This window comes from Columba livia, chromosome 29 (assembly GCF_036013475.1).
Source record: "Columba livia isolate bColLiv1 breed racing homer chromosome 29, bColLiv1.pat.W.v2, whole genome shotgun sequence".
Lineage (NCBI taxonomy): Eukaryota > Metazoa > Chordata > Aves > Columbiformes > Columbidae > Columba > Columba livia.
Window position 1 is genome coordinate 2,027,953 of NC_088630.1, and position 26,230 is coordinate 2,054,182.

Below are 26,230 nucleotides of genomic sequence, written 5' to 3' on the forward strand. Positions count from 1 at the left end.
GGTGCTGGGTGGTGCGGGGGGCGGCCGGAGCCCCAGCCCTGTCAGAGCCCCCTCGGCCGCCTCTGAGGAGCCGAGTTTGAGGTAAACTTTGTGAGACAGGACAAACAAACCGCTGTTGGTGTGGGGCTCGGTCTGGGGCGGCGTGTGGGGGTGTCCTCCCCTGAAGGAGGGGTGATCTCCCCCTGGACGGGGTCCCCTCCCCGCGGTGCCGCCCCCTGAGACACCTGAGGGAAGCGGCTCGCGGCGCGGGCAGCGCGGGAAGCGGCGGCTCCTCCTGAGGGGAGCGCGGCGGGCTCGAGGTCCTGCGGAGCGGGCTCTGCGCCGCCCGCCCTGTCAGGAGCGCTCCGTTCTGCACCGCTGCGGGCGGTGGAGAAGCGGATCTCGGCGGGAACGGCTCCGCTGTGTGTGTGTGCGGGGGAACCGGCGGGGGAACCGGCGGCGGGTGCGAGGCGAGCGGCGGAGCTGCCGGGCCGCTGGGGGGCGCGCGGTGGCGGCGGGGCGGGCGCACCGCCCCGTCACGTGACGGCGGCGCTGCGCTCACCATGGCGGAGGTGGCGGCCGCTCCCGCTGCGCCCGCGATCCGGAGCCCCCGGCGCTGAGCCGGAGCCGCGCCGAGCCCGCGGCAGGACCCGTCTGTTCCCCCTCCCTCCCCTCCGTCCGCCATGTCCGAGCCGGTGGCCGCGGGCGTCTCCTCGCTGCCCCGCGAGGTCCGTGAGCAGCTGGCCGAGCTGGAGCTGGAGCTCTCGGAAGGTGAGGAGCGCCGGGCCGCGCCGGGATCCCGCCCGCCCTGCCCTGCCCGCGGGGCGCCGGCCCGGCTGCCACGGCCTCCCGTGGCCCGGGCGGGGGAAGGCTCCGTGTGAGGGAGCCGAGAGGTGGGGGTTGGAGCGAGGCTTGACGGGGCTTTGTGGGAGCGGAGGCCCGGGGCGAGGGTCGGGGTGCGTGAGGGGCCGGGAGGCGCCGGGTGAGGGGTCGGGAGTGGGGGGAGCGTGTGTGTGTGAGGGGCCGGGGGACGCGTGTGTTTGTGTGAGGGGCCCGGGAGGCTCCGTGTGCGGGGTCGGGAGCTGGGGGTGCGGATGAGGCTCGGGGGTGCGTGTGTGTCGCGGTGCGGGGGCAGGATGAGCCCTGCGGGCCGGGGTCGTGTCGGGGGGAGCGAGTGCCGGGCCCTGGGTGTGTGCGGGGGGTCCCCCTGAGCCGAGGGGACCCGCTGCCCCTCGGACCGGAGCGTTTTCCTTCTTGTGGCCTCTTTTCTGTAGTTTCCCAGTTAAGGATGTGGAGTGGGAGGGAGAAACAGCCGGTAGTGGGGGAGCCGAAGGAACTTGGGACACATAATGAAGACATACCGGGTGTTTTTTCCACTTTCTGAATAAGTTCTTTTGCGTAGGCATCATGGGGACAGAGCATGCGCTTTTTTTTGTTTCCTTTTTTGCATGGGTATGTCTTTGTTTCCTAGCGCTTCAAATGCTGTTCTCAATATAGCTTTGTTGTAAAGTTCCCTTGTGAAGCCAGAGGGCGAGGGACGAAGCCGCGGGTGAAGGTTGCAGAGCAGGTACCTGCATTTTGCATATCTTCCCATTTCCTGCTCCATCAGCGCACACAACTCGATGCCATCTCCGGTGGCTTCTCGGGAGGGTTTCTGCACGGTTGCAATAATCTCTCTTAGTATTAATAAAAATCAAGTTGCAATAGCATCTTCCTTTACTCCATCACTTTGTGCCAGAACGTGGAGTGTATCGAGGAGACCTATTGACTGTTTTGAAGAGCAGGAATTAATCCACCGCGCTGGGTGCTGTCAGCACCAGTATAAAAAAGGCCGTGGTAGTGCCTTCTTAACACAGCTTGTTTGTAGTTCAGCTTCTCATGTTGGCTGTTTGGGGGTTTTTTGTTGAATATTTTTCAGATATACTTTCTGTAAACATTTAACCAAAGCGATAACGCTATCTGGTGTTTGGTTTTGGGTACTCCGTGATAACAAAGAAACGAGGAACATTCTCTTGCGTTGCTCAAAATGCAATATGAACATCGTTGTGTTTCGGGGTTTTTTTAAGAATTTACTGAATGTTTTAGGCGTTTGCTTGTGTTTGCTGAAACTTGTTTCTTGTGCTACTGAGCGTCTATTATAGTTTGTAATATACAGTACTGCAAACTTAAAAAATCCCTTTGCTGTGACATTGTGCTAATCTTTAACAAGCTCCTCTAATAGCTTGAACTTCAGTGTTAGAGTGAAGTTTTCCATGTTACATAAGCAATATTAAATCCGCTGCCCCTTCGTGGATTTAATACTCCAGTTTCTTCATATGCATGTTATGGATTTGTTTGTGCAAATCAGTTTTTCTGTCAGAAAACTGAGTATGGAAACATATTTCACGGTATCTCGTTGCTGAGATAACTGAGGTCTGACCTGTAAAGGAGCCGAGTGAGTCAGTGAGGTAATGTCATTGTACAGTTCTTGAAAAATACGCCCTAGTTTGAGGCCTGAGCTTAAAGATTTGAAGGCGCATGGGTGCATTGTTCAACTAGATAAAACTATGGACCGTTTATAGTAAACAATATTGAATAGAAGCATTTTATTGTAAATGGCAGTAATGCTGCATGTTTAACTGATTAGTTGTTGCTCAGATAAGAACACTTGATCCTTTTTTTCCCCACCCCCTTCTTGCAGCTTGAGTGTTTGCTATGGAAGTGTTTGTGTTGGGTTTTCTGGGTGAGAACACGTCGCTTTTGGAGCAGGAGAGGATCTGCGTCTGCAGTGGGTTCATACGAGCAGCGCGGGGTCAGGAACTTGATAGAGGATGAGGAGTCCCCGGGCACGGTTTGGAATGGAAGATGCACTCAAACGCAGGAGACAGCAGGTTAGGAGCAAAACCACATTGTGTGCTGAGCCTCACCGGGAGCTTTACCACGAACCACCACGCTGGAGAGAATCGCTGACAACACGGGGGAAATATAGTATTAAAATCTTATCTGGTGTTATGCTCGTGAAAGATGCGGCGTCAGCAAGTAGGATGCAAAGTGGAACGGGTTTGGTTTAATGGTTGCTTAAAATAGAAATCATACTTTGCGATGATGGGACTTTGCTGAGGAACAATCTGTGCGGACAGAGCAACAGGACTAATTATCCCTCTGCCGTCCCTGGGCGATTCCTCACCGTGGTCAGCAGGGAGGTCACAGTGGTCCCGTTTCTGAGCGCGCTGAAAATGTGGCAGCAAAACGCTGGAATATGTTTGGGAAGCAGCGCTTGGTTATTAATCAACAGCAGTTGCATTTCTTGGGGTTTTTTTTAGTCTTTTATTGTGTGTCTTTAGTGATTGGTTTGAGTCCAACTCATTATTCCTAAGTGTAGATAAGAAATCAGTTGTCTTCTGTCAATGTGAAGTATGTTATACCCTCTCACGGAGGCACCCCGAGGTTAGTCTAAGGGACAACAGGGTCCAGAACAACTTGTATTAAACTGGTGAGAAACAGGGTTTAGCACTGCAAAAGTGACTTGAATACAGGTTCGGATATCAGTTGAGGAAAATTATTAAGGGGCAGCAACAAATACAACAGGCGGTCCACAGTGTGCATGCACGTGGCTTCACCAAAACAATGCCGGAGCCGGCCCTGAGTCCGGGAGGAGTCCACACTGCATGAACACGGTGTGGGGTTATTGTAAAGGGATACACGCACTCGTAGTGAGTACGGAAAGTGTACACTCGCGATTCTGCGAGGGTAAATTTATAATACACTCGCAATCCTGCGAGGGGAAATACACGTGCAAATGTGCACGGAATATCGCACGTGCTTATGTGGAAGCACGGGAGGAAAATACACTCGCGATTCGGTGAGGAAATAATCTATACATGTGCTTGTATTGAGCACGGAAAGTACGCGTGCAAATGCGCACAGAAAGTATAAATACACGTGCAGATGTGCATGGAAAGTAGATACACTCACAATCCTGCGAGGGTTAATTTACTCACACAGGTGGGGGCAAGACAAGCGGAGTCTCCGTCCCGGGGGCAGCGGCTCCTGGCGGCAGCGGCTCAGCTCGTAACTCCGAGAGACCCGCGCAAGGGGCAGAGCCTCGACGAGAATCCCATTTTATAGCCTGATCAGAGCTGACTGTGGGCATTCCAGAAGCTTCTCTGCACCCCCACCCTGGCTGTGGGTGTCCCTGAAGCTTCCAAACACCCCCACACTGGCCACGGGTGCCTCGGCACTCCCTCTCCTCTCTCTTATAGACCCTGGCCAGGGGGCTCTGGGGCCAAACAAAAGGAGCTGTTGGCCTCAAGCAGCAGAGAGAGAGGGAGATGTGTCTACTCCTTCCATATCTAAGGAGGGAGGAGGAGAGATGGGGGTTTGCATTCTGCCACAATCCACCCAGTGACTACAGGTTGCGCTCTGGGCCCACTTGTCTCTCAGGGGGTCGAGCGCTCTCCTAAAGAGCTTATTTGGCTGCTGGGTTTTGTTTGACTATGCTAATTATCTTGTCTGGTGTTTTTAACTGGTAAAGGGACCTTAGTGGAGTGAACTTGAGCTTGTGAGATCCATGGAAGCCTGAGGTAAGGGGAAACTCCACCTGGCAGGAATGAGGAATTCCCCTGGTAGCAGTTGAGGCCTTGAACATGATTTCAGTTGTTTCTGTGTTACGTGACAGGGTCATCATATCATTGCTCATGCTTCATGTACAGAAGGAGCTGGTTTCTGTTTGCTTTTCTAGTTAAACATACATTTGGCTGTCTGGTTTGCCATTTTGCGTGGGTGTTTCTGTGAATGGCTTCGTGCACCTGCGTTCGCTCCTTTTAAAGCCGATTGTCTCTCACTGAAGAACCGTCTGCAGAGAAAAGCTTTGTGTTAGCGCTTTCAGGAGCTGAAGAAATAGCAAGGATGGTGGCATGTGTGGAAAAAGTAGGATCAGCAAAACAGTTGAAACCCAGGCCTGAAGGCCAGCCAAATAGGATAGAACCTTACTGGAAGAAAACATGTTGACTCCAGCAAGTGGGTAGAGTCTTTATTTTGTTTGGCTTGAAAATTTCCTGTGGAATCACGGTATTTTTCTGTTCTTTCAAAAAGTGTGCGTTTCAGTTTTCATTCTTTTGATTGCCAGGCGCCTGTCAAAAGTAGGTGAGGATCTTTTTAATAGATTAAGTAGCTCAAGCGCAGGATTCAAATAAATTAGAGTGAAAGGAAGGAGCAGTCAGAGTAAGGACTGGCTGTGTAGATTTTGCTGAGCGGGCAGGAAGGTTTCACTTCAGTTTCTTCCCTGCTATTCCGAGGGGAACTGTGGCTGTAGCACAGAAAAGGTGGAGGAAAAGTTTATGAACATAAGCAAGTTGGATCTGATTGTCTTAGCAGGACTTGCAGGTGGGTTTTGTGCATTTATGCAGCATGTTACCCGTGAGTCTTGCGTTAGGCAAGACTAGTAATGGGAAAGTTTTTATGTTGCTTGTTAATTTACCTGCGGGACCAACAGCTGATGGGTACCAAATCTACTGAGAAATCTGTGTATGGCTTTGCCGTGGTCAGCCAGCAAAGGGACAGTTCTGAGGCAGCGCTCCGAAATGCATTAAAACCCTTTTGCAGCACATTATAGGGAGCTGTTTACCCAAATTCAGATGATTGTGCCTGCCTTGTTTGGCTTTACAAAGGTAAGATAAGAGCCTTCACTTCGGATGATATTGTGTTTTCTTGAGCCTTACAACCCAGGAAAGAGTGGTGCAATGTCTGCAGCTCACAGGAAAAGGAAATGCAGCTCAAGTTTCCAGCGAGAGAAGCGAAATAACAAATGTATCATCAAACAGAAGGTCTGTAAGATGATGTTAAATTTACACTTTGCAGCTGGTGAAAGCAGAATGACTCAAATGGTTAATGTCTTGGGGAGAGTGAGTTAAACGCAAATATTGAAGGAAATATTTTGGCTGCTGTGAGCGGGAGCGGAGTTTACTGTTGGTACCTGATGGAGCCGTGTGAAGGTGGTGAAGAGGAGGAAGGGCTTTGGAGCATCCAGGCTGGGGTAACAAGGAATAACCAGGAGAGTGAAAGCATGTGCGTATTACTGTGTTATCCCTCTTGTACTTCGGAAATGAGGAAGGGGATGGGGCTATTTTTGAAAGCTGCAGCTCTGACCCTTCCCCTTGGGGAGAGGAGGAAATTAGAGGCTTGAAAGAGAGTCCTTCACCTCCTCCCCAGTGGCTTCTCTGAAGCGTTGCTGGCGTTAGAACCAGTTCTCCTCAGCTGGGCGGAGGGGACATCTGCTAACAATGATTCCTGCTTGGGTTTTTGTGATTCTTCCTACTCTAGTACGGCTCATATTTGCAATTTCAGCTGGATACTCAGGCTGGGAATGCTAATCAGACCTGTTAGCCTGACACATCTGCGCTAAAGCCGCATTCGCTGTTCTTCTTGTGGTGTCCTAGATAACTGATCTTCAGTTTTCTATTTTAAATTCTGTAGCATGAAATATTGAGCAGTAAATGTGATGGATGGTGGCGTAACTGCATGGAGCCGGATTGCTGGTCCTTGAAATGTGCATCTAACTAGACCATACTTGGAGCTCTGCAGGAAAGCGTGAATGTGGAGGTCCCCTCGTGTTCGTAGTTCATTGTTGTGGAAAGGGTGATGGGGTCCTTCCTGATTCCCTTTATCTGATTAGTGTTTGTCATGAAGTTTTCTATTCATTGGATTTATCATGTTTATTCAGTGGCAAGTTTCAGAAGCCAAAGAGTGAACTAATGGTGAGCAGTCCCAGAGGCGCAAGCAGAAGCTGAATAGTATCCGGTTTTCATTTGTTTCAAATACAATGTTCAGATAATTTCTTACAACGGTTTTCTTTAAACTGTGTGTCTCAAAGTTATAAAAAGCATTTCCTGACTCTTCCAGCGAGTTGCTCAGCTGCTTTTTGGACCTGGATTAAGAGAGAGAGGAGTTGAAGCATCCCTCTGTTAGGGTTGATCCAATCCAAAATTTTCCTTGGGGTTTATGAAATCAGGGAAGAGAAGAGTCGTCAGGCCAGGATGTCTCACTCTATTAATTAGGATGGAAGACTCTTCAATTTGCAGCCTGCGTGAGGAAGCAGCGATTTATAGCTAACGGATGCTCTGCAGGCAGCGGCGTTCCATCTGCTACACGGATTTTCCCATTGCGTTTTGATGAAAAGTCTTGGGAAAGGCCTCACACCTGTGTTTCTCATTCTGGATAGTGCTTGCCAGTGCTGGGTTGTTGCTCTCGCCTGGACTTTTTTTTGGAGTAAAAGGCCTATTTTTATCAGCTTGCGTTTTTCCAAACTTCAAAGCTGAGGGTTTCTGAAACGCTTCTTAGAATAAAGGCAGGAGAGATTATGTTTATACCGGAGATAGTCAATGTAATATTAACTGAACTTTCCTCGCTGCTTTGTGAGCAAATACCTTTTTATTTAGTGTAACTTAAGCTGATTAAAAGAAAGAATTTTTAAAAAGCTTGCTCAAAGTTTTAACACTTCTCTGCCAACATAAACCTTTTCTAATTCATGTTGCTTTCAGAAATGCTGACACAAACTAGGTCTTTTCGGGCTTAGAATCCCCCGGGGACTGGAGCCCGCGGAGCCCACGGGGCGTACATACATTAATATATTTTGGGAACCCTGCGAGTTGGTGCCGCAGCGACCGGCAGCTGAGCCTCTCAAATCGTTCCCCAGCAGCCAGGCAACCTGCTTTCCCCAGCCCGTGTCCCCGGGGAGCGCGGCCGACCGGGGGAATTGTATCCCCGCCTGATAAAATTAGGTCTTCTGTAATCTCTCGCGGAACAGCCGGATGGCTGGCTGCCTTGAAAAACATATGTTTTAATGCAGGAATAATGCATTCCATTGAGGATGGCCGTAGCCGTGGGAGCTGGTTGACTCGGTGGATAAAGCGCTCCCGTTTTGCCTCTGGGATCAGGGCTTATGGCAGACATCAGGTCTAAAGTGCAACCGTGGAAAAGGATTGTTTGGCATGGTTTTCTTGTCTTTTAATATAGGGATGTTGTTTTTCTGCCTTAGTTCTAAAGGAGGTCAAGAACTAAACCGCCTGATCATTGGAAATAAAGCATAAATTCTAAAGAAGAGGAGTTAGTGCGGGTATTTCTAGATTGTAGCTCACTTTGAGAAAATTTATTTAGGAATAGCAATGGTAGTGTTCCTTTGATACAAGTTTCTAATGATTTCTCTGAGAGCAGCGCGGGTAACCTGCCGGGGGAGATTCTGCGTTGCGGCCGCCTCTGCTCACGCAGCTCCCTGCACCGGCACCGCGGCCACGCGCGCTCCGCAGCGCAGACAGCCGCGTGTGCTGGGAATCCATCATCGTGCCGTCCCAGCTCCTCCTTCCCAGCTGCTCCATTTCATTGCAGGAAGCTCAGAATAAGGATTTTCCCACTCGTTGTTTTCCGTATGAGCAGTTGCTGTAGGTGCCGCGAGGATGGGCTGTGGGTGAGCAGGAGGTGTCGAGCTGTGCTGATGGGAGTGGGAAGGGGTGACTGGGAAAACAAGCTGTTTGTGTCCCATGGCTTGTCCCACATCTCAGAAGTGTTCAGGATAAGTCGTGACGGGACTGTTGGTTGGCAGGATGCAGGTTAAAGTGGGAATGAAGCAGCAGTTGAAGCACAAGACTGAGAGCTGAGAGATTTGGTTTCAGGCCCTGTCTCTGCATGACTTCGTTACGTAGCTCTGCAGCCACCGTTCCAGAAAGGGTGGTCGGGTGAGGACGTGTTCAAGAAGGTTTTGTGTTGTCTGCTGTCCCACCTGCACCTTAACACATCAACTCTTCACTTAGAGTGCTGATTAATCTTTGACATGAGGAGTCATTTCAATATGAGCACCTTTTCTGGAAATGCTGCGGTTTGCTCGCTGAGGACAGCAGCGAACGCGTGTGTGTCAGTACGGAACTCCTGATAAGACTGTTTTGTTTGCCTAGTGGTTGCGTCTTCATCATCACCTTTCACTGTAATTACTGGCCCAGCCGTGGAAGCTTTGAGTGCTTCTCTGGAAACAATGATCACATAGATAAGCTGACCAGCCGAAAGAAACCCTGAGGAGGGGCAGGAGGCTTTGAAGTTTTCTGCTTACTTTCTAGAAAGAGGTATGAGCAAAGTTAACAAACACTTGGAGAAGGTCACTCTTTGCCTTTCTGTCAAGAAGGCGCGATGTGGAGCTCGCCGGGTTCTGTGCCGCAGAGCAGCAGCTGAATTCCTGCTCGCCGTGTGTGTTGTCACCCTGGTGAGGACAAGGAGAAGCTGGGAAGTGACATGGCACATTCCAGCCCGTGGTTACTCACCAGCGATGGGAGCAGAGTCAGGTGATCCGAGCAGGAGATAAAAGGTTCTTGATCCTCAGCAGCTCTGGTAGAGGAATAAACAGATTTGCAGCTATTAATCTATACTGTCTTATTTATTTTTTCCTCCCCTTAATTGAATGGAAATAGAAAATGCCTACTGAAGGTGTTCAACTTCTGGCACTAGCGAAAAAAAGGGTTGTCATATGTCCCGTGGGGTGGTTCTAGCAAGGTACTGGTGGCTGGCAAAAATACTGACAAGAACCAAGACTGAAGCTTGTCTTGTGTTACAAAACGTAGATCTCATGGTAGCAAAGTGCTCGTGTAAATGTTTCTTGAGACTGAGACCTGTGTTTATTCTCAGGGCAGAAACTTTAAGTGATCCCTTGCGGATTAAAAAAAAAAAAAAGAACAATTCTTATTGTAACTGGAATGAAAACGTCCGTACTCGCGCGGTTCGGGGTTGGAAATGCCGCAGTGAAAAGGGGGAAGTGTTGTCATTGTCCGTCGGGAGCCAGGAAGCCGAGATGCACAGAAGTGAGTTGCTCGCTGCACAAACTGGGCACGGACCTGAGACCTTGTGATGCTCAGACCTCTGCTCCGTAGGCAAGGATACGTTATCACTTGCAAAGGAACAGGCTTTGAAATGTGCAGGGTGATAATTAGTAAATGGATGTATAGTTGGAGGCCTGTATCCAGTGCAGTGCCTCAGGGGCAGTGCTGGGGCCGGTGTTATTCAATATATTCATCAATGATTTGGAGGAGGGAATAGAGTGACTGTCAGCAAGTTTGCTGGTGACACCAAGCTGGGAGGAGTGGTGACACTGGAAGCTGTGCTGCCATCAGAGACCTGGACAGGCTGGAGAGCTGGGCGGGAACAATTTAATGAAATAGAACAAGGGCAAGTGTAGAGTCTTGAATGTGGGCAGGAACAACCCCAGGTTCCAGTGTAAGTTGGGAAATGAGCTGTTAGAGAGCAACGTAGGGGAAAGGGAGCTGGGGGTCCTGGGGACAGCAGGGTGACCATGAGCCAGCACTGGCCCTTGTGGCCAGGAAGCCAATGGTACCTGGGGTGGGTTAGAAGGGGGGGGTCAGTAGGTCAGAGAGGTTCTCCTGCCCCTCTGCTCTGCCCTGGGGAGACCACACCTGGAATCTTGTGTCCAGTTGTGGCCCCTCAGTTCCAGCAGGACAGGAACTGCTGGAGAGAGTCCAGCGCAGCCACCAAGATGCTGGAGGGAGTGGAGCATCTCCCGTGTGAGGAAAGGCTGAGGGAGCTGGGGCTCTGGAGCTGGACAAGAGGAGACTGAGGGGGGACTCATTCCTGGGGATCAAGATGGAAAGGGGGAGTGTCACGAGGATGGAGCCAGGCTCTTCTGGTGACAACCAGGGACAGGACAAGGGGCAATGGGTGCAAACTGGAACACAGGAGGTTCCACTTAAATCTGAGCAGAAACTTGTTCCTGGTGAGGGTGGCAGAGCCTGGCCCAGGCTGCCCAGGGGGTTGTGGAGTCTCCTTCTCTGCAGACATTCCAACCCGCCTGGTTCCTGTGTAACCTCATCTGGGTGTTCCTGCTCCATGGGGGGATTGCACTGGATGAGCTTTCCAGGGTCCTTCCAACCCCTGACACTCTGTGACTCTGTGATGTGTGTACAGTGTGCTCAGAGTTTGCAGGTTCCTCTGCAAGTTCAGGTAATCTGAAGTTTAGCTGTGATGCTGATAGTTTTGGTTGAGTACATACTGATTTAAACCAGCTGTATTTGTGGAATTTGTCCTCTCGGCTTTAAATTCTTGCATCTGCCTTGAAAATATCCTGAATTTAAAAAGTCCTGTGATGCAGAAAAAAGTCAATTATTGAGTCCCAAGCAGGGAGAATCATGGATGAAGACAAAGCAAATGAGTCAGATATAAATAATCCTATTATGTCTTGGCTGCAGCCACACCTAGAAACCCTGAGCAAACATTGCTCTTCTGCTTAGTTATTCCTGTGTTTGATACACTTTACTTGTTAAGTCCTGTTTTAAAATTGCAGCATGTAAAAACTGTGTAGGGCTGGTCACCACCAGTGTTAAATACCTCCAAACATTGCTTTAGTAATTCTGACAGAGACAGGAATGCCTGTGCTGGAACATAGTTAATTTGCGCTCATAATTCCCCCAAATCAGAAAAAGATACAATGCTGAAGTTGGCGTTGCCTTGGAAGGCTTTCAAGGCCATTATTTTTTGCACTAGGCCTTTAAAAAAAAAAGTCTGTCTGGAACAGCGAACAGGAAGATGTAATTACCCTTTGGCTTTTGTGTATCAAAACGTCGCTCATTGTACAAAGCTTTGGTAAAACGCTTTTAGTAGTATCTGGTTATAGCATGGAAGCCCTAAAGAAAAGCGTTTGGATCTAGCAAAATCATACTTGGTGTGTTATGATTGCTGTTGTGTATCTTACTCGGTAATTACACCTAATAGCACGCGTCTCTTTCATGGTGGGTAAGCTGACTTTTAATAAATTTGAATGAAGCTGTTTTTCAGATGAGACTTAAAGAAAAAAGCCAAGTGAGACCCTTCTCCTCCCTCCTCTGATTCTAATTCTTCTGTTGTAGCTCCTGGAAAGGTCATCCTGACGTCTCCTCTAAGTGTGGCTGTCACTAATCCCAAGGGGTTTTAACAGAGGTTAGGGTTTGGTGTTTGGTTCTTGTCCAGACATTGGCTCTGCATTGTTCTGCTGTCCTTTGGGCTTCGTACGCGGCCTGTGAACTGTGACCCTCCGGCTCCGAAGGGCTGTGGAGGTCTGTCTTACGCACGCTCACCCGCAGTGATCCTCAGTTCAGCAGCGCTGCAGCGGGACAGCCTGCGATGTTCAACCCGTTCGTTTCCCTGGGATGTGAGGGTGATTTCTGGTGTTGAACCTGCTGCGGAAAGCCAAATGGAAATGAAGGTTCGTGTAGCGGCAGCTCTTCGGGGGCTTATTTCTGGAGGCTCACTCTCATCTGCACTGAGTCTGCAGCAGAGGTGATGCCTCCTTTTTTCCCCCCTTTCTAGAGATGTGAATGGACTCAGCAAAGCAACAAGGGAGGGGGACACAAAGGAAGGTAGGTGGTGACAAGTTCTCCATGCCATGCGGGATGCCATAACGTGGCCTCTTCTCTTAAGAAAACAACTACATCTCACAGTCTCTAGTTTGAAATTACAGAACACCTTCCTGTGAACAGCAAAGCGGCGTTAAAGACGCAGACAAGTTGTACGGCACTGCAGGCACACTCCTCTGCCAGCAGAGACACAACTATTTGGGCAGAAGGATAAAAGGAAAGACTTGGCATGGGGAACCGGGGAAGGAGTAAATAGTCTTCTATTAGAATTGAGTTTGGCTTCAGGTTATGAAAGTTCTGGCAGCGGTACAGCTTAGAGTGTTCGCTGCTTTCTGTTGCTCTTGCCGTGCAAAGTGACAGCCTCTCGGTTGTGCTGGTGCCTCTGCTCCGGGGTCTGTCTGGGGATCTGGATTGAGGAGCTGACGGGCTTAATAAAATGACCGGTATTGCTGGTGACCATTTGACATCCTGAGAGGGCAGCCCACAGTACTACTGCTGTCTGAGAAAGGAGCTGGTGAGGTGGAGAGACCTGGGAGGTGCAAGAGCTGTTCTTTTTCTGTAATTCTGCTCTCTTCTTAACTCACTAAACCAGTTAATGTTGGAGCTTTGAACTTATTGTCTGCTCTGTAAGTGTTACATACTGTTAGATATGTCAATGAGAAAGACTGCTGGTTGTTCCAGGGAGTTCCCTCATGGAGGGGAAAAGCTGACTTGGGTTTCCTGTGATATCCTTCACCTCCGATTGTGCAGGGCGCACATTCAGAGCCGCCCGCGTTATCTATGGATGGAGGCACATATGAAAAGGAAGACGGCAGCTTGCCAATTGCTCAAAGCCTTTGTTAGAGACTAAAGGAAACCTGCGCCCATTTAGGCACTAGTGCAGCCCCAGGGGCTTTCTTGGCCTCGTATGTAAAGAAGATGAAGGCAGCCGCATGGAAATGATAGCACGCTTTTGCATGTCAGTCTGCATTAGGTCTTCAGGCCCTGGTTGTTGTGTTCGAATGCTGGGATCTTGAGCTTCGTTCGCAGCATTTTCATCCTGTGGGGCTGTCAGAATAGCACTCAACCCATCTGTTGAAAGTCAACCATGAGGGAAAGTATCTTGCTTGCAAAACCGGTCTGTTATTGAGCTGCCGGGAGCCCGTACGTGAGTTCACTGTGATCACAAGGAAGGAGATGTCTGCGCTGGTCAGGCTCTGCTGCCTCCACCATGGCTGGTTTCTCCCTGTGATAAATCCCTCATTCGCAGCCTGCCGTGTGCTGAAATACAAAGGAGAGACAACCTCCAGTTGATTTTGAACCGGCGCAACCAAGCAAGTTAGAAATGGGCACACTTTGGCTCTCAAATCTGCGCTTCCTCTGCACAAAACAAAGCTTTGGGAGCCATTTGGAGCTGTTGGGCCAGTCTGATCAGGGTGCTGGGTGCAGTGGGTGCAGCGCTGGCTGCTGTCCTCGCGTGCTTGGCTTCAGCACACTGCGTTTCTAGGCTAGGGTTTGGGGTTTTTTTCCTTTTTGAGCTGTTAACATGAAATATTCAGTCACATCTGTGTGCAGCACAACTGATACAGGTGTCAGAGAGTTCGGTGTCAGGCTCTGAGCACATCTTGCATTTATGGCTTCTATGCCTTCATGTATTTTCACAGCCATTTTCGCTACCTGAGCATGACTTTGGGGTTGCGGGAGGAATGTTGGTGTGTCTTCCAGCAGAATTAGCGTGGGCTGAAGGACACATCTCTCCGGGGTTTCTTGGATGGAGTCTGAGGTGCTGCAGCCTCCAAGATGTTTTTGGGGGTGCTCCAGAGTGGCTGTCGCTGAAGAGGCTGGTCCGCCTTGCATTTGGTAGGAAGAGCTAAGCTGGGATACCCCAAGGAATGTATTCTATTTCTACAGTTTTTGTACAGCATTGTCTTACTCTTCTAAATGCCCAGTGCTAAAGAAATGACCCTATTGTACAAGGGCTATTGAAGAGAAGTGGTTGCTTTATTTCCCAAACCTCAGAATTTTTCTGAAGAGACTATTACGCAGCGTGGCACAAATTTTACTTAGATGAAACATATGGAGCCAGCAGACAAGCCTTACCGAACAAATTGGAGGGCAGGAATCCAAACCGATGCCTTCTCCAAGGTTTCGCTCAATTGCAGGCTTTCTATTAGGACTTGAATTCTTTAGGTTCTCTTTCTTACCAGAATATCTTGTCCTAAATTATTGCTTTCAACACCTCCTTAGCCCTTCCTGTTCCCCTGTAGCCCCCTAATTGTGCAGTCCGTGGTGTTTCAGGTTGCTGTAGAAAGGCTGTTATGCTTGTAGTTGAAAGCAAAGCCCACTATGAATAGAATGTTTTATGAAAAACATACAAGCATCTCCCACTAACACACTGATTTCACAAACATTTTAGTGCTCTTTGAAATGGTTCATATCTAGTGGTTACGGCTCCGTTAGACATAGGAGCAGATGGTTAATATACAAATGCTTTTCCTATTGTCATCTGTAGCAGAAATGCTGAAATGACAGGGAATGTTAAGCTCTCATGTCCGAGGTGAGGCTGGGGAAGTCGGCGCACGGCACGGTGGAGGAAGGAAACTAATCCCTAGAACGATGCAGAACAGACTGGACAGGGCTGCTGAATCACGCTGGGGCAAGACAGCAGAGAGCACAGATCCGGAACGGATCGTAGGCCAGTGGAGCAGGGCTGCACGAGCCTGATCTTGGGGTGCGCAGAGCACGGGTTCTGCGGGATTTCCCGGTTGGAGGTGGGAGCTGTGCAGTCCGCGAGCTGGAGCTGCGTGCGGACCCGGCCGTTAGCACCCAGCTGGGACGCGGCCACGGCCACGGGTGACCCTGCCGGCTCACACCGCGGAGCGGAGGCAGCGGCTCTGCGGGTGTTTGCAGCTGCCCCGTGCACCTGCACGCCGGTCGGGCTCCCCGCACCGTTCTGAACAGGTACGGTGCGGAATCTGTGACCTCTGCGTACCCACAGACAACTCCAAGATGGGGTGAATTTAACACCTTTGCCAGGTTTAACTTTTGTTAAATTTTGTCTTGTGTTTTTGTTCGGTTTGGGTTTTTTTCTAGACATTCCAGAATTGTATATTCTTTAATTTTGCCTGTCCGTGCCTGGAGAGAAATCAGGTACCACTTCAGGAGTGCAAGAACCAGAGAGTTCAAAGTCTTGCGCTTCTGTTTTAGATGAGTAAGTTGGAGGCCTTGTTCTCTTTTGCATAGTGATAAAAACAGGCTAATGCTGTTAGAATTCAGTCCTAATGGGAAATAGAGTAATAAAGATTAGTTTGTTATTTAAAGTAATTCTGCTTAAACCTTTGTGAGATCGGCTATTGCGAAGAGAAACTGCACAGTCACCTTTGCTTTAAATGTGTTGCAGAATGAAAAGTCAAAATATGATCTCACTCTCATTAATATTAAGTAACTGATGTCATAATTCAATTAAAAGGTTTTTTAGGAGCTTTTGGCGAGTCATTCCGGGTTGCTATTAAGACCTGACTGACGAAGCATCCTTAAATTGGAGGGAATGGGGGATAGTTCTCTGTTAAGTAACCGGATGATAAGGAAGCATCTCAACAAAATACCTGATGCACAGATCCAATCAACCCAACCCACATGAGGCAGCAGAGTCAAAGCACAATTCTGAAATGAAGTTGATTATATTCCCCTAGTGCACTTGTCTGTCCAGGTACCCGGCCTGGAGACGAGTGCCCTGAATACGCACCAAAGCGGGACTTCAAAGGCAGCGATTCTAACGTGTTCTTCACAGCTTCTCTCATCGTACTGAATAGAACTGTAGGGCCGGTGCGGGATTGATGACCTTTTGTCCCTGCTTTTCACCAGCTGGCATTCAAACAATTCACTGTTGTTGCTTGTTTACCGCGAACGCGTTTTGCTTTTTCAGACAGCTCGCGGTTCCCAACCTGCACATCCAGAGCTCGGCTTGTTTTCGGGTTTATTCACAATTCCATCCAGGCAGCACTGTTTGCAAGAAGCCTTTCATCTCTAGCTCTGGGCTACACAGAACCGGAGTGGCGAAGGCGACTTGTGTTTTTGTACTGCCTTCATCATTTTCACAATATTAATATTTAATTTCGGCTTTTTAAAGCTTTTAGCAGATTTGTCGGGCTTTCTTCCCTGTGGTAGGGTATGTGAGGACAGCTGGAGAGCGCATTCTGATTAACTTCCAACATGGAAAGTGGTTTCATTTATTCTGATTTATGACTGAGAGACTTTCAAGAAGCTCATCCTGTTCTGTAAGTAACTTCGCCATGACCTTAACCAGAAAATAGATCCAGCCGTTTTTCCTTTTCTCCAGCTCGAGTCCAGCCAAGCCAATACTGTGTCCCACCCCAGTGACACCTTTTCTTGCCCATAAAACCAGTCGGGATTGTCTCTCTCCAGTGGAAAACACGGCTACGAGACCGATGCTGAATCACGGGTGATCTTGCCACGACAAATCCTTCTGTCCCAGCCCTGTGGTGCTTTCACACAAGCAGGAGGTTTAGGTAACAAGGAGTGTTTTCCCTTCATTAGGACTGAAACGTGGTTATTTACACTGCTGTTACGTGCTTAGAAATTTTATATAAATGCATTTCATATTTTCGACCTGGTTTTGTGATAAATTGGATCTTTAAGATCCACTGTCCCGGGTGTCTCTGGCCTTCCTGGGAACAGAGTGCGGCATCAAAATCAAACAGAACCACTTGGAGATGGTTGTATTTAGGTGTTTGCTTACCCAACAAAGCCGTATTTGCTCGAGAAGTTGTTGGTGCAAATACTCCGTGACATTTTTACCTGTTACGAGGCACAAAGTTTCTTCTCTTCCGAATTCAAGTGAAGAGCACACAGATGTGGTGCAGGCAGCTTGCCCTTCAGTCCGTGAGCTCATTTGGTCTGAACAACACTTGGAAGCAGTTTGGAGATGGTTGTTTTCTCAGTGCGGCCGTTGGGCGCCGCGCTCGCCGTGGTCTCGCTTGGGCCTGCGCGGGAGCTGAGCTCCGAGCCGTGACCGAGTCCCGCTTGGAGCCTCCTGAAACCTGCTCTTCGCGATTCAAGATGGGAACAACAAAGGGGAGATGCAGTTGCGTCCTGGCCCCCGGCACAGGCCGGTTTTGTTCCCCAGTTGATGTTTCTTTCCGGTTGGCTGGTGTTTGCTGGGTCAGTGGGTCTGTTGTTGAAAAGAATTTGATTACGGCTAACTCTGTCTTTTGGTACTTTAATGCTGAATTTACCAACAAGAGGTTTTCATTTGCTTGCTGAAAGCTGTGTCATTTCTAGAGGAACGTGTTTGTTTTTCTTCCCTTTTCATTATAAATAAACCACCGTGAGTTTATTTCCACTGTCTCGGGTGTCTCTGGCCTTCCTGGGAACAGAGTGCGGCATCAAAATCAAACAGAACAACTTGGAGATGGTTGTATTTAGGTGTTTGCTTACCCAACAAAGCCGTATTTGCTCAGTGTGCCAGGTGCATTGGGTGCTCATGTGTGTCCTGGTGTGGTAGCTTTGCTTTCCAGAAGGGACGTACCTTGTGTGTCAACCCTGTCACCGGCCTGGCCCGAGGGCACCGGCTGGAACGCGCAGATTTTCAGAGCAATTCGCAACACTAAAGCATCTTTATGGAAACGCTGGCCTAGGTAGACCGGGACTAGCGAGGAATTGGGCTGAGATGTTTCCTCAGCCTCTATCTACACTGTGAGACTGGAGTTGGGTGCAAACAAAGCAGCGATTGTCCGGAGCTTCGTGCCACCCTCGGCTCTTTGTTCTGTTCACAGCCTCCGTTCCCCACTACTGAGAACTTCGGACGAGGTGTTCTGGAGTCATTCGTTGTGATTACTCTGCTGTTACCATCTGCTTTATTTTTCACTCTTGAGAAAACTTCTTTCTAGCTAATTTTTCATGTAGAGTTTGACAATGCGAGTGTTTGACGAGAAAATGTGATCTCGGAGCTTTTTAACGAGGTTGCAGCGACAAGGCTGCAAGCTCTTTTGTTCATTTTATTTGCACTCTTCTTCTTTTAGTCAAGTTGCTAACTGTGTGCTCTTAAATAATCCTACTGATGTCTCCACACTTCCTTCCCTCTACAAGTACGACATTCGAGAATTCAGTTTATTTAAATTGGATAAGAAGCTATCGCACCCTTAGAGAGGCCACAGTAGGAAAATTCCCCGTGAGCAGTAATTGTGGCTTTGCAGACAGCTTGTTGAATCAGACCTTTTTTTACCTTTAAGCCTGTTTGTTTAGGTTCAAGGTCCACTGGTGTCGGTGTAGAAAGGATACTTGTCCTCACAGTTTTGTGGAAGTGGATGATGATGGTGCCGACATACTGATACGAGGCCAAAAAAATCCACGTGTTAGGATCTTGTCACTTTGGAACACCCCCCTTCTAACCCACCCCAGGTCCCATTGGCTTCCTGGCCACAAGGGCCCAGTGCTGGCTCATGGTCACCCTGCTGTCCCCAGGACCCCCAGCTCCCTTTCCCCTACACTGCTCTCTAATAGCTCATTCCCCAACTTACACTGAACCTGGGGTTGTTCCTGCCCAGATTCAAGACTCTACACTTGCCCTTGTTATATTTCATTACATTTTTCCCCACCCAGCTCTCCAGCCTGTCCAGGTCTCTGATGGCAGCACAGCTTCCAGTGTCACCACTCCTCCCAGCTTGGTGTCACCAGCAAACTTGCTGACAGTCACTCTATTCCCTCCTCCAAATCACTGATGAATATATTGAACAATCCCGGCCCCAGCACTGCCCCCTGAGGCACTGCACTGGGTACAGGCCTCAACTGGACTCTGCCCATTGACCACGACTCTCTGGCTTCTTCCCTCCAGCCAGTTCGCAGTCACCTCACCACCCGCTCATCCAGACCGCACTCCCTCAGTTCAGCTGTGAGGATGCTGTGGGAGACGGTGTCAATGCCTTACTCAAGTCAAGGGAGATCACCTCCACTGCTCTGCCGTCATCCATCTATCTTGTTATGTCCTCACAAAAGTCCATGAGGTTGGTCAAGCACGACTTCCCCTTGGTGAAGCCACGTTGACTGTCCCTAATGACCCTCTTAGCCCTGATATGCCTTGAGATGGCACCAAGGAGAAGTCGTTCCATCAGTTTCCCAGGGATGGAGGTGAGGCTGACCGGTCTAGAGTTCCCCGGCTCCTCCTTCTTGCCCTTTTTGAAGACTGCAGTGACATTTGCTTTCCCCCAGTCCTCAGGCACCTCTCCCGTTTCCCAAGACTTGGCAAAGATGATGGAGAGCGGTCCAGCAACAACCTCAGCCAGCTCCCTCAGCACCCGCGGGTGCATCCCATCCGGACCCATGGGTTTATGGATGTCCAGGTTGCCTAACTGCTCCCTAACCCAGTCACACACGGCTTAAAGGCTTTTACATGGGAAGGCCCTTGCCACATCCTGCTCTGCAGCCTCTGAACAAAGCGCTTCTGAAGCAGACGCTGACTTATTTTAGCGCGCCGAAAGAGCCGCGCACAGAAGCCGTTCCTGGCGTGATCTTTCTTGTAAAGAGCATTGCAGCTGACAGAATAATGGCTTTTCTTGGGCCCGCTGGTGACACGCCAACACGGTTTCCTTAGCAGTGAAATTCCTGCAGAAGCCGTGGTTGCTGATGTCAACACAACTGAAAGCCAAACAGCTCGGGCCTGGATCTGCTGCCGTACAGTGCAGTTTTCTTCTGCTCTTTCTTTGTCAATCTGCTTTCCCAAGCTTGTCACCAACTTGGACGGGTTGTTCTCTTCAATCCAGAACAGACAGGAGCCTGTACGGACAGGATCGCTCCACGGGGCAGCTTCCCATTAACCTGCGCATCGCTCTGGTTTTGTAGCAACGCGTTTAGGCTGGAGGTGGGGTTATTTTACATTATCATACCGTGTGCAGAGCGCGTTTAAGCTTATTTAACAAAGCGCTTCGGTTCCCAGTAGCCAGACACCCAAGAAATGAGCAGCAGCACCAGGAGCAGTTTCCGAGCTGCTCGTTGAGCCATTCCCCCACTCTTGTCAGGTACGTTCTGCAGTTTGGTGGGGATCTCCACAAATCAAATTACCAGTGTCGCACACTAATTCCAGGCTGGGTAAAAGATTAATAATTGTATTGCTTTAACTTTTAAGTAGTGGAATCCTCCTGTGGTGACTAATACTGTTTAACTCTCCTAGAATAACGCTGTCAAATGACTGTGGTTTGTGTTTCGGATTTCAATGCTTTGGGAAAAACAACGGGGTTTGCTCTATTGAGCAAAATGGGAGCGACGTCCTTATGAACACACACGTGGTGCCACCTCTTTGGGAACTGCAGGGTAGGAGGCATGTGGGAAAACATGCGATGGGCGTCTCGCCTCTTTAGCTTTGAAAAATTCATTCTTACGATTGATTTTTTTTGATTTGAATTGATTTTTTTTGTTTGAGGAGCGATCTTTGAAGCGCTAATGCTTTCCGCGAGATATCTGTCTTTGTTTCACCATACATAATCATTGAGCTCATCGCGCTGTGATTTGGAAAAGCATTTCCCATCTGGATCGCTGTAATTATTGTGCTACGGTGCGGTACAACGCGCCAACGAGGTTAGTGCTGCGTTAACACTGTGGTTAAAGGAACATCAGAGTTGCGTTTCCTACCGGAACGCTTTGTGTGAGAAGCGCTACCTTTGATTCATAGATAGGGGAATAATTGCTCTAAACTTCTTCTATTCATGCAGCTTATTCAGGAATCTAGAATTGAATTGGGAAAGGTCCCTTCTCCTGTTCTCCGGAGCCGAGGTGCAGAATAAGCACCGGGGGCTGTGCGAGGGCTGAACCTTTGCAGATGTACTTTTAATCAACCCCCACGTTTGTCAGAGCCCCAGCCCGTCCCTGAACGCCCTTTACTGCCCAAGGGAAAACCTCATTTGGCTTTCTAATTGTAGGTGGCTATCTACGTGCTTCTTCACTATTTTGCAGCATGATGCAGAGTTCTCTTTGGGTGCCTGCATTTTTTTGCTCATTTTATTTTTATTCCTGAGCTAAAACCAGGCTTAATTTGGCAAATCACCCGTCCACGCTGGGCTGTCTTGTGGAAAAAGCGCGTCCGGTTTAGAACAGACAGGGTTTCAGTGTGGGATCCAGTGTGGTTGGGCTGGACCAGCAGCTCCCAGGGGAAGGTTATCGGCGCTCGCCGGCCCAATAATTCCCTCTCTACCTGCAGGAAGCCAGTGCTGTACCTGGCGCTGAATAAGGGCTGAATCACAGTCCCTCCTGCATCAAGTTGAGTCATTTCCTGGGAAACCTGGGGCAGAGGGCGGCTGAGCCATGTGCTGGGGATTAAATAGACGGGAATTTCTGCTGCTTAGTCAGAAAAGAGAATTATTCCAGGCAGAATCGCTTCATCTGGGGTTTCTAAGTGCGTTGTGAGCTGTCTTGCTTTACTCAGCCAAGCAGTCTGAGCTACTTCATGCGTACGTGTAGGTGACGCTGCGGGTTTCTCCTTTAGCCGCCGGGTTCGATGCGGGACCGCTGTTACCAACACTGTCGCACGCTCCTACGTCGCATTCTTCTCATCGACTACTTATTAAAAACGTTTCTCTAGAGTAGCTTTTGTAAAATCCTATTTGTGACCAAGCCTTGGGTTTGTGCCTTTTTTAGCACTCAGAAGTGAAATGCATTTTTTCCCGATGATAACTTGTGGCTATTTAAAAAATATATATATATATTTCCCCCCACCCCAGGATGGGGTCATATGTAAGATTTATTGTTTGTATACTGGATTAAGCTGTTTATGTGCACATGCTGATTTTATGGGTAACATGTAGCATTTATGTGGCTCCACTTTGCAGCAGATCTTGTATAAAGTTGACTTCAGTGGTTGTATTTTGCTAAAGGCCTGTATTTAGTAGGGTTATCCGCCTTAACAGAATCTAGTGATGTATGTAAAGGGTCAGAATTTAGTGATGTATGTAAAGGTTTTAAAGGGTCATCTTCAAGAGTTTTTGGAACCTTTAAAAACCCATTTTTTCCCCTATTGTTAAAGCAGACGTTACCCGTGCATGGACAACGTGGTTTGAGTTCATATCCCCTGTCCTTGTGTCCCACTTGTGACCTGAAATGCAACATCTCTCTGGCCTTTTGATTCTTACAGACCAATGAACGGACATCCCAGGGACACCTGGGCAGTGGGGACATCCCTGGGCAATGGGTGACATCGTGGGGCAACAGTGGCATCCCTGGACAGTGGGGGACATTCCAGGGAGCAGGGACATCCTGGGCAATGGGGACATCCCAGAGAGTGGGGACATCCATGGGCAACAGGGACACCCAGGGAGTGGGGACATCCCTGAGCAATAGGTGACATCCCAAGACAGTGGGGGACATCCCTGGGCAGCAGTGGACATTGTGGGCAATGGGGACATTCCAGGGAGTCAGGACATCTGTGGACAACCGGGACACCAGGGGAGTGGGGACATCCCCAGGTGGTGGGGACATCCTGGGGAGCTGGGACATCCTGGGGCATCCCTGGGCAGGGGGTGGCATCCTGGGTCAGTCGGGGACATCCCTGGGCAGGGGGTGGCATCCCTGGGCAGGGGGGTGGCATCCCGGGTCAGTGGGGACATCCCTGGGTTGAAAATGGGCTTCGTAGTCATGGGAGCGACATCCTGGGGAAGGAACGAACCCAAGAACACCCGGGTGACGCTGATCTGCAAACCCCACGTGGTCACAAGTGGGAACGTCCCCAAGTCTGCTCAACGAGAACAATAAACACAAGTGTAGTACAGCTACCAGAGGCTCTTTTACTTACAGTTTACCCTTCCACGCATTTTTTAGTGTCCCAGTCTGCAAACTCGTTTTGCTGACCCCGGATAGTGCCGTTTTCAGCAGAAATGGTGATGAATTACCATGTGTTTTGGGGGGTTATTTTTTTGCGAGGAGGGGAGGATCTCCAGCTGAAGTCGACCCGGTGCCGCGTCCTTTGCGTCAATCGCCCCCTGCCCACGTGCACCAAGGAAACCAGCTCTGTCCTGAGCTCACCCAGTGGGATGACGCCTCACATATGGCATCTGAGATTAGTGCCCGTCACACACGGGCCGGGCGGGTGAACCGAGGACGGTGGATCATCCGCAGCTCCAAAACCCTTCTGCGAGGTACAGGAGATTCTTCAGTCTAGTTTCAGCAGTTGGATTTATTGTTTCAAGGCAAAACAACAACAAATTAAAAAGGCATCAGGCACACAGTGACTTGCAGTAAAATGCACCTTGTGACCTTAAACGCCACAGCTGTGAGTATTGCAGCCTGTACACCCCATAGACACGCAAAATCCGAACCCTGAACTGCATTCTTGCGAAATAACACACGTTGAGATTAAAATAGTTTTAATTCGGTCAAGCAACATTCATAAGCCTTTAGAAAAGATTTTTTGAAGCTGTGGAACAGAGTCCCCACAGTGTTGGAGCCAAGGGGGCTTGTACTGTGTATATAAATTAATCTGTCTGTGAAACTTGTAGTACTGAAACTGTAGCAGTATAATGCTCGTGCTTAACAAACGGAGCTTTGTCAGACCTGCTGGTTTTTTCAGTAGCTTATTCATATTCTTAATGGGCACAGAATTGTGCTGTTAAAGGGAAAGTGCGAAGCACAAACCTGTTGTGTTTGTTTTCCTTAATATTTGGGTTTGGTTTGTTGGGAGGTGATATATGGAGCATAGCCTTGATTTCTTTCAAGAAACCAGTTTTTTCTGGCACACTCTCTGCTTTGCAGCCCTTGGTATTGTCTTCATGGAGGAAACCTGATATACAGCTTCCCCGGGAGGAAGGAGGAGGGAACCTCCGAACCTGCATCATCCTTTGGCCTCAAACAGAAAGAGGCAATTGTCTAAACTTGTCTCAAACACCATTTTTGCGCTGGAGTTGCAGCCAAGGAGCATTAGGAGTGCGAGAGCATTGAACAGCTACAGCCTGTTTGAACACAGCCTTGGAATAAAGGGGTGATGTTGGCTTTGGGTTGAGGACAGCCCAGCTTTGGGAAAACCATTGGGGACGGGGCCGTCTGGAGGTCGCCGGTGCTCCGGGAAGTGGCAGAAAAACGAGATCTAGTTGCAAAATAAATAAATGAGCGGCGACAGCATTTGTTAGGGAAGTGCTGAACTAATTGCTTTGCTGTTGGTTTTCTGCCTAGGCTGTGAATCTGAAGTGCATAGCTGGGTTTCTCAAACACACCACCTGCCGCTCCCAAACGCACTCGAGGGACCTTATTTGGAAGTGGCACGTGGCGAAACACCATTGCGGGCTCACAGCTGCACTCGTGGGGCTCAGTACCTGCAGTTTGGGGTCTATTTCTGGTCAGGGACAGGAAACCCCAGATCAAGCTCTGCAAAACCAGGCTGTGTGTTTCGTTCTTTCCGAGCGAGCTGGAGGTGACGCAACGGCAGGAAGGCGTTGCTGTCGATGGGCAGGGGAGCAGGAAGAAAGGCAGAGCCACCAGGTCACTTCTAGGGCTGAGACCTGAAAAGAAGACGCAGGGATCATAGAATTTATTTCCTTCTTCGTTACAATCTTCTTAGAGTATTTGCTGTTAAATAATGGAGTTGCTTTCATTGTTTTGGGGCTAATGGATGTACTAGAAGCATTTCCGTGATTCTGTTAGCGTAAACTGCTCGAAACAGATTGTTTTTTAAAAAATGCCTACAAACTGCTTTCAAATTTGAATCTTTTGCTTGATACAGCCAAGTCTTTGGAGGCTTTGTTGGGAGATGCTGTGCTCTACGTGATCATTTTCCTTAATTTCTCCACTGTAGTAATTATGGTTTTGTTGGACAGTAAATGATTCAGTGTTCTCGTTCCATGGGGGAAGGGGAGGAAGGATGTTGAAAGAGCAGCATTGTCTGCGCGTAGCAGGATTAGCTGGTGTTACCACCTTGCACTGATTGAGCCGCGCTGTTCGGAACAGATCATCGGCTCTAATTGCTGAAGAGCAGCCCGGCGTCGCGGGCCGGGAGCCTCCTGGAGCTCCTCTGCTGCATTAGTTGAATGTAGGTGGAGCATCCCGGCTGGTTGGAGATCCCTGGGCTTCCCCGGCTCCTCTTGCACCCTCAGCCGTCAGAACATCCAGCTTGGATTTGTGTGATGACAATCCCTTCTCATTCCCTCACCAGAAATCAGGAGAATCAGATGAAAAAGGAAGCTTAGAAGCCAGTTTTTGCTTTCTTTTCCCCTCTAGGGAATTCTGTTTCTCCAACCTACTTGGATTCAAACAAGCAGGACCTCTTGGATTTCAACACAGAGGTGTCTGCAGTCAGGATTATTGTCCAGCTATTTCAAGTGAGGAAACGTGGTTGTTCCTTGATTAAACTTGTCTTGTTTCTACAGCCATAAATCCGGGGTTATTTCCTACTCTGACTCCACAGAACGGCATCTCTTACATATTTGCAAGACCTGCTGTGTCTTGAAAAGTAGGATTTCTTTAAATTCTTCTTATAAAACTGCTTAGCTCACACTCACACGTCCTTAAAAATAACCCGGAAGATTCCAAACATCGCATTTTGAACCACTGGGAAAGATCGTGGCGTCAAATAGTCCTGCAGTTGGTTGTGGCGAAAGGGTCTTGACGGGCAAACTCCACATGGAGGGTATAGATCCATATAGACCCCCCTGCACAGAACTGTAGCTGGAGAGGCCAGAATATCTCAGCGCTAAGTGGGTTTAGTTGTAATTTCGCTCCTCGGAATGAGAATATCTCAGCGCTAAGTGGGTTTGGTTGTAATTTCGCTCCTTGGAATGAGAATATCTCAGTGCTAAGTGGGTTTGGTTGTAATTTCGCTCCTCGTAATGAGAATATCTCAGCGCTAAGTGGGTTTAGTTGTAATTTCGCTCCTCGGGATGAACAAACCCCAGCACCGTTTCAGAGCTAAATTGTCGGCTCTT

General features: G+C 49.1%; 1 protein-coding gene across 4 annotated transcripts in view; it reads left to right on the forward strand.

Annotated features, from left to right (window-relative positions):
* The first annotated feature begins 511 nt into the window (after positions 1-511).
* Positions 512-26,230, forward strand: part of DIP2B (disco interacting protein 2 homolog B) — a 74,749-nt gene continuing 49,030 nt past the window's right edge. For 3 of the 4 annotated variants that reach the window (XM_065043636.1, XM_065043637.1, XM_065043639.1), the window contains exon 1: positions 512-750. In XM_065043636.1, the coding sequence (XP_064899708.1) occupies positions 663-750 (88 nt within the window). In that variant the 5' untranslated portion in view covers positions 512-662. Of the gene's footprint in view, positions 751-20,267; positions 20,351-26,230 lie in introns of those variants that run through there. The other variant, XM_065043638.1, reaches the window with a different exon arrangement.